The 7379-nt window shown below is 45.7% G+C and overlaps 1 protein-coding gene across 1 annotated transcript in view; it reads left to right on the top strand.

Annotated features, from left to right (window-relative positions):
* The window catches only part of PAPLN (papilin, proteoglycan like sulfated glycoprotein), an 87336-nt gene extending 81184 nt beyond the window's left edge, over window positions 1-6152 (top strand). Inside the window, exons 26-28 of the mRNA XM_025211980.1 lie at window positions 205-313; window positions 1372-1547; window positions 2200-6152. Of these exons, the coding sequence (XP_025067765.1) occupies window positions 205-313; window positions 1372-1547; window positions 2200-2369 (455 nt within the window). The 3' untranslated portion in view covers window positions 2370-6152. The remainder of the gene's footprint in view (window positions 1-204; window positions 314-1371; window positions 1548-2199) is intronic.
* The last annotated feature ends 1227 nt before the right edge of the window (window positions 6153-7379 follow it).

Below are 7379 nucleotides of genomic sequence, written 5' to 3'. Positions count from 1 at the left end.
AGAGCCCAAAGAATTTCCCTTTCTCATCTATGTGATATATTTGGACCTCACAGAAGGAACAAAGCTGTGTGAGGGCTTAACTGCCTGCAGTGGTGTTTGTTAGGGCATGTAGAGCACACTGGGGGGCTTTTCTTGCAAGGTGTGGCTTTGCCACCAGAGTTATGTACAACAAGAGCATCTTCTTGATTATCTCTCTCTGGCCAGGAGAGCTGAGGATCACCGGCCTTCTACCAAGCATCACCGTGACTGAAGGGGAGGACACCCAGCTCCGCTGCACTGTGACAGGCAACAAGGTGACAGTGAGGTGGTCGAGGTGAGCAGGACTGCCCTCTTTCACAGCATCTCCCTCTCCTCCCCTGAATTGCATTTTATCCCCTTCTCTGGCCCTGGTATGGAACCTGCTCAACCTCACCTGTGTTGTGAAGAATAAAAGCACAAGCCCTCCTTTAGCATCTTGATCCTGGACAGCATCTCCCAGCCCTTCTCAATTAAGCATCTTAAGTGACTCTATTCTTTCTCTTAAAGAAACCCTAAAAAAAAAGTGTGTGTAGGGGTGTGTGTGTGTGTGTGTGTGTGTGTGTGTGTGTGTGTGTGCTCATTCATGGTGAATGTGTGTCTCTCTCTGCTTGAAAATGAGAGTTTTATTTGGCTGGATTCTTTGCTGAAGAGGAACAGGTTAGTAATGGTTTGGGTCTTTCACTGAGGGGAGGTGACTGCACTATATCTTTAAACAAAGGTGGATTTTCTTCCACGTGTGTTTCACATTTGAATTATAAAAAACAAACAAACTAGGGGTCAAATAGTCTGACTAAAACCCTTTTCATTAAATCAGCTTTCAATTATTTGGTTGCTGTGAGTTAATAACTCTGCTAGCTCCTTAGCTTTGTAAAGGATGTTCCAAGAGAATAGCTCTGTACACAAATTTCCAGCGTGAGAAACAAAACAAGTGGGTAGTTTGTAAGGGGCTTTCTAGGAGAAATTAAAAAGAGCACTTTAGAGAGAGCAGGAGGTCAGCCTAGCTGATCACTGCCGTCTAGCACTTGCTGCCAACCCAGGGCTTTGTGAGAAGGGCATCCCTCTCAGTTCCACCAGTCTCAACTCCATGTGATACACATGCTTTTACACAGAGCCCACAGCTTGGTGTTCCCAGGACTAAAGCGTGGGTGGCTTAGACTTAAACTCAGTCCTATCTGGGGCTGTATTTTGGTAGCCAAATTCTCTCCCTTTGCTTACTGTCTTGGGCTTTTAAAAGAAGAGCTGGGGGGCAATTCCCCACCCCCTGAAAGTGCGGCCTCTTTTCTCGAATGGCAAAGAGAGTTCTGACCCTTCAGCACTTAATGTGGTAACGGGCACTTGTGTTTTTCATGGCAGGAATGGGGTGCCAGTGCGAGCAGATGGCCACCATGTCTACCTATCCCAGGACGGATCCCTCATTATCAACAATGCCCAGGCAGGAGATGAGGGATCCTACACCTGCAGCGCCTACCGTGGAAGCAACTCGGTTAGCGCCAGCACGGAAGTAAAAGTGGTCAGGAGCAGCCCTGAAGGTGAGCATGACCTACCCTCCCTGCCCCCTTCTGATTGTCATTGGGTCTGCCTGCTTGTCTGATGCTGCAGCATTGTCATTCTGTTTCTGGGCCCGACGCTAATTTTATTTCCAGGCACAAATAAAGCTATTGTTTGGGTACATTAGGTGTAAGCTGTTTAGTTTCAGGCTTTGCTTGTCTGTCTGTCTCAGGGGTGAGGTCCTGCTCCCAGTGTGCAGTACTGACAGTGGTACAGAAGACTGGACCACAGGAGCCCAGAGCCTAACTCACTGAGGCAAACAGTGGTCAAAGTTGAGCAATGGTTAGGCTCCGGAACCCATATCCAGGCACCAGCACACACAAGGGTTGGTATGAGGGTGCCAAGTGCTCCTTGCAGGAGTTTGGAACACCCAGCAAGCAACTCTAGGCTTTTTAAGCAGAAACATTCTGGAAGCTGGAGAGGGTTTGTTTAAAAATGCAGCTTCTGAAGCTGCTAGCAGGGATGGGGGTCAGAAACATTCCCTTCCCCCTGGGCTGAGGGCAAGAGGATACTGTACACAGGCCCTGGCAGATCAGTCAGTGGATGGAGGCAAGAGCCCAGGCAGTCTGTAACACCCATTTAATCCAGTTCCACACTAAACATATCCTCCTCTTGCCCTTTGCTTTGCCACAGGCACTGTGAATCATGTTGTGGACCTGAGCAGAGAGTGTGTTGACCAGCCACACCTTGCCAACTGTGATCTGATCCTACAGGCCCAGCTCTGCAGTAATGAGTATTACTCCAGCTTCTGCTGTGCCAGCTGTTCTCAGTACCAAGGCAGCCTGCCTCAGCACCAGGGGTGAGACACCCTTACCAGCCAACTCCAAAGCAGCCTGGGACTCCAAGTGGTGGTTAGCTGGACAGAAACAGGGATGGAAGAGATAATTTACCCTTTTACTCCCCATACCCCACAGCATTATGGCTCAGCAGCATTCATTACTCAAGTAGGCTGTTTTGCTGACTTCATGAACATTATTGGGTGTAATTGTACAAAGGCAGCAGAACGCACACCATTCCAATTATGCTGCAAACTCCTTGTTTTCCCATGTGCTTTACTATGTAGTACACCTGTCTGTCTCATCTGAGAACAGGTTTCTTTCACTTAGGATAGTCAGCAGCTGAAGACCACATGAACCCTGTTACTTCAGAGAAGCCTAAGAGGCAACATGAAAGAGAGAGAGAAATCCTCTAAGTAAGAGAAACCTCTCCTAAAACCACAGCCTGCAAGCCCTTTGAAGGAAGTCCAGAATCATCTGGCTATATCACCAGATAGCAAGGCATACATACAGGCCTATGGAGTATTTCCCATCTGAAAGCCAGACTGCACTTTGCACAAGGAAAAAGAGCATATTGCCTGTAAACTTGGGTATACTCATCCCATGAACTTCTGAATGCTTCCTTAGGGCTGGGATAATAGTGTCCTGCAGCTTTTTTAATCACATTATGCTTCTTAAATAGACAAAACTGTACTCAGGATCATTCTGGCTGCCACCAAAATATGGCCAACTTCAGACTGAAATACAGCTACTGCTTTAACAGCACAGACCAACCCTGAGAGCAACCCCAGAGTGTGGGACAGAAAGTGAAGAATATGGTCTCTGCCTCTCACTGTCAGAGAGCTTCAGGTGGATAAAATTGAAGCTGTTGTCCTGAACTCTGAGCAGGTCCCAAGGTCTTAAATGCTCCCATGCTTCTGAAAAGGCCCATCTGCTTTTTAAAGATTGAGATACAAGAGCAGGGTTTCAATCACAGATGACATCAGCAGCACAGTGCTGGCACTAGGCTTGGAGAAAAGACTATTTACTGAGTCCCCAGCAACTTGGCACTCTCCCAGTCAACAGCTGACCTGCTTTACCATCTATTAACTTTTAGGAAAAACTCTCTCCACGTGGCCTGAGCAGGAGAGTCAGTCTGTCAGCATAGTATAAAAAGGCAAAGAATGTGGAAGTGGAGCTAGAGTAAATACATCTGAGCAGCATTTGTCATTCTGTGACATTTCTTGTATACCCTGGGTTCTGGATGAGAAACCATCATGGGTGTTAATATGGGGATGATGTAATACAGGGACTTGCTTAAGCAGAGAGGTCCATGGATGACTCAACATTCCCAAACTGAACAGCAGCCTCCTAAGCTACCATGTGAGAGATGGCTTCACAGCATATACTGCACTCTAGTTAGAGCACTTTCTCCTTGAAGATATAACCTCTAGTGCAGCAATTTTCAACACAACTGTTATTTTGACTTGGAGGCATGGCATGGAGGTAGGGATCCTGCATTGCTGGGCTATGATGCACTGCTTTTTTCTTCTTCTTCTTCTTCTCTCTTCTCTTCACTCTCCAATGCTCTGGGCTGCCATAGTGTTTGGGCTGCTAAAGCCTAGGCTTGCTAGCATAAAACTAGGTTTTGGTCTGCTGCTTACTAATATCAGTTGAAGCAAATCCTGTGTGAATAATGAGTCCTGGGCACAGACTGCAGCCTAAACTAGCATTACTAACCTAATAATTCAGGCTTAGTTACAGATGGCTGGGGCAGAGAAGGCTTTTTGTTTCATTTTCATTCAGAAAGGAAAATATGACCAAAGCAACTGATTCTCACAAGGGAACTAGGAGCACAGGCCAAGAATAAAAAACTGGTTTAAAGAAGGGTGCATTTGTCCTTGCATACATTGACAACATTTTTATTTTTAGCTAAACCTCAGACCACCTTAAGGAGGCTGGATTGGTAAGGGAAGAGCAAAAGTGTAAAGTGGGAATGGCCAAAGTGTCAGACATGGGCCACAAAGTGGGGAGCAGTCAGATGAAACTGGGGCTGGCTCAAATAGAAGCTACTCAGGACTGGCCTGCTCCCCAGACAAAAAAAAGCAAGCCCAAGCTTTCATTGGGATGGTAGGGTTTTACTACCAATTTGTACTCCACTTCAGTACCCTAAGCAGCACCCATCACAGAGCTGTATAAGAAGGGTAAGCCAGATATGGTGATCTGGACAGCAGAATGCCAGACTATATAGAAAAGAGTTTGGCCCTGCTAACTTGCAGACTGCTGGTGGCACTTACCTAGCAATGCACAGCCTGCAGGTTCCCCACCAGAAGTAGTTCTTCAGTTTATCCCTCTCAGCCTCTTCCCTTCCAGAAATGATTGCAATGTGTGTGGGTTTTTTTTTTTAAAAACAAACGTATGTATTGCATTGCAAAAAAGTGCATCCATACAGCTATATATTAGTACTACAGTGCTGGAAATTTGCCAGCATAATACACTGAGGGTTTTTTCTTTTCAACTGGAACACATTTGCCATAATTCTGCTGGGGACACATGATATTCTGGCTGTGGTTAGCACTGACTGCTCTCATGGCCCCTGAGTCAGTGAGGGTAGTATATCATTGCCACAGCATACTTACAACTACCTGTAGCAAGTTCTGATGCTGTAGTGTTTATATGTGAGAACTCATAAGATGACAGGAGGGGTCCTAGAGAATGAGCAGAAAAAGATAGATGTAAGGAATTACAGCCAGCCTCACTGATGCTCAGTGGAGCAAAATTATTAGATGATAAATTTATAAAACTCCAGAGGAGAAAACAATAATACAGACTATTTGGGTTTGTTTTGGACCAGTTATGTGAAATCAGTTTCCTTTCCTTTTTTTATGAGACCAGCTTAGTTTAAGGGTACTCATTTGGCCCATGGGGCTCCCCACAGGTCAGGAAATTTAGCAGCAGGGGTGCAATGACCATTATTAGTCCCCCACCACCACAGAGTGAGATGAGGGCTGGGCTAGGCCCCCTTTCTCCTGCACAGCTGAATCAGGGTCAGGCCATACCTCCTTTCCTCCACACAGCTGGATTAGGGTTGGGCCATGTCCTCTCCCCCTCACCCCCACCCCTCCCCCAGCTGGACTGGGGAGGGCTGGTCCCTGTACCCATCTGCACAGCTGGATGGGGCTCCACCAGGCTGGCCTGGGCACCAGATTAGGACCACCAGCCGGATCTTGCCCATGGATGGCCTGGGTGCTGCCCATCCAATTCACCTGGCAAAAAGGTTGAGCCCCACTGGCTTAGTTGATAGGGAAGAGGCATTGGGTGGGATCTGACTCAACTAGTAAGACTACCCTACATTGCAGTCTCAGCAAATTAAGCAATGGGAAGGATGAAAGTAATAAGGTGAGTGCAGAGATCAAAACAAGAAAAACCCAATTCTCAGAGCATTTATCAGTGGTTCACTGTCAAGCCTAGGAGTGCTCAGAAAGGAAATTATGATCTCTCACATACCTACAGGTTGCACTGAGCAGTGTCCCCATAAAAATGTTGCTGCATAGTATTAAAAGAAAAAGCTTTCAGTCAATTTGTGCATCACAGGAATTAGGAAGGTAAGTTCCACTCTGCTTTTGTGCAAAGGGACTCTGGCATGCTGATGGATTGGACTCAGCTGCATGACATTTTTAGTGTAGTCATTTTTCTGGGAGAGGAAAAGCAACTGGCCTGTTAAGTTTCAAATGAATCCCTAAATAAGCCTGTTGTATTTAGGAGGGACATGCTTCACTGGTTTAAGGAACAACCAACACTGTAAAATTGAATAAAGAGCTCTTTCCTCTACCTATTCTTTTCTATTTACTGAAACTTTTTATTATTACTTAATAATGGAGCCACTTGGTAGTTTACTTCCTGCTCTTTGTACTGATAGCAATGAAGCAAGAATTCTGGGCAGTGGTCAGGAAGATCCCAGTTCTCTCACTCAAAAGGGGGTACACTTGGAGAGGAATAAGTCAGCTCATGTTTAATAGCATATGTACCAGTTGTTGCAGAAGCTGTTGGCATTACACAAGTATCCTTAGGGTGCAGGTTGTGTATCCAGTCTAAAAACCTGCAGTGCCTGGTTTGACTACTTCTCTGTGCAACTAGAGCCTTTGCGTCTGTTCATAAATAGGAGTAAATGCAGCTTTGAAAAACGGGAGAAAAGCAAAGGCTTAGTATGTGGCAGAAGCATGTGCTCCGTGGGTGAGCATATGACTGTAGCAGACTAAGGCCACTGGCAAATGTTAATTTAATGGTGCAATGGGCTCTGATCCCTGATCCTAGCAATCACACCTCTTGCTGTGCCACACGTGCATGGCAGGACATGGTCTTTTTAGGGCCAACAATAAGATCTATCAGATTCCAGTTGCTTCCTGCAGCATGTTTGGGACCTGAGATTGTGATCCCTGGCTCTACACTTACTGGCAAGTTTAAACCTGCTCACAGGTTTACATCTGTCCAGCTGGGAGCACCCAACTGGCAACCCCTGTGCAGAATCTGTCAACCCATAAAGTCTGCAAGGGGCCTAAGCTGCTTTTCTCATTCTTCAAAATAGACAAATTGGATTCAAGAGAAGATTGGCCTTTTGCAAAAAGGGGAGTGGCTTGTTTGTGATTGGACTACACTGTCTAGTCCATGTTCACTGTCACACTTTGCTAGAGAAGTCACTAGTTTATGAAACAAAAACTTAGAAAAAAATAGCAGCCCAAAAAGGTCTGTCAAAAGACGTAAGGGAATAATCAGTAATGCAAGGTTGAACCAAAATTTCACTATTTCCAATTTTCAGACTACTTGAACTGAAATCAAAGGGAGTCATGGGTGCCTGGTCTACTTACAAATGAGCTGAGAGAGCTCTAGATAGCAATTTGTAATATTGTGTACAAGATGCAGAAAAAGTAATATGGTTGTTAAAAGAATCCATGTTTTGTTCTACATAAGCACTGAACTGGTTTCTGGACTCTCAGGTGAGTACAGGCAGAAACAAGAGGAGTGTGCAGGGGGAAAGCACAAAACCTGCACTGAGAGAGC

The sequence above is a fragment of the Alligator sinensis genome, unplaced genomic scaffold (genome assembly GCF_000455745.1).
Source record: "Alligator sinensis unplaced genomic scaffold, ASM45574v1 scaffold381_1, whole genome shotgun sequence".
In the NCBI taxonomy this organism is placed as follows: Eukaryota; Metazoa; Chordata; order Crocodylia; family Alligatoridae; genus Alligator; species Alligator sinensis.
Note: the sequence above shows the minus strand (reverse complement) of the source record. Positions and strands in the feature narration are given on the sequence as shown.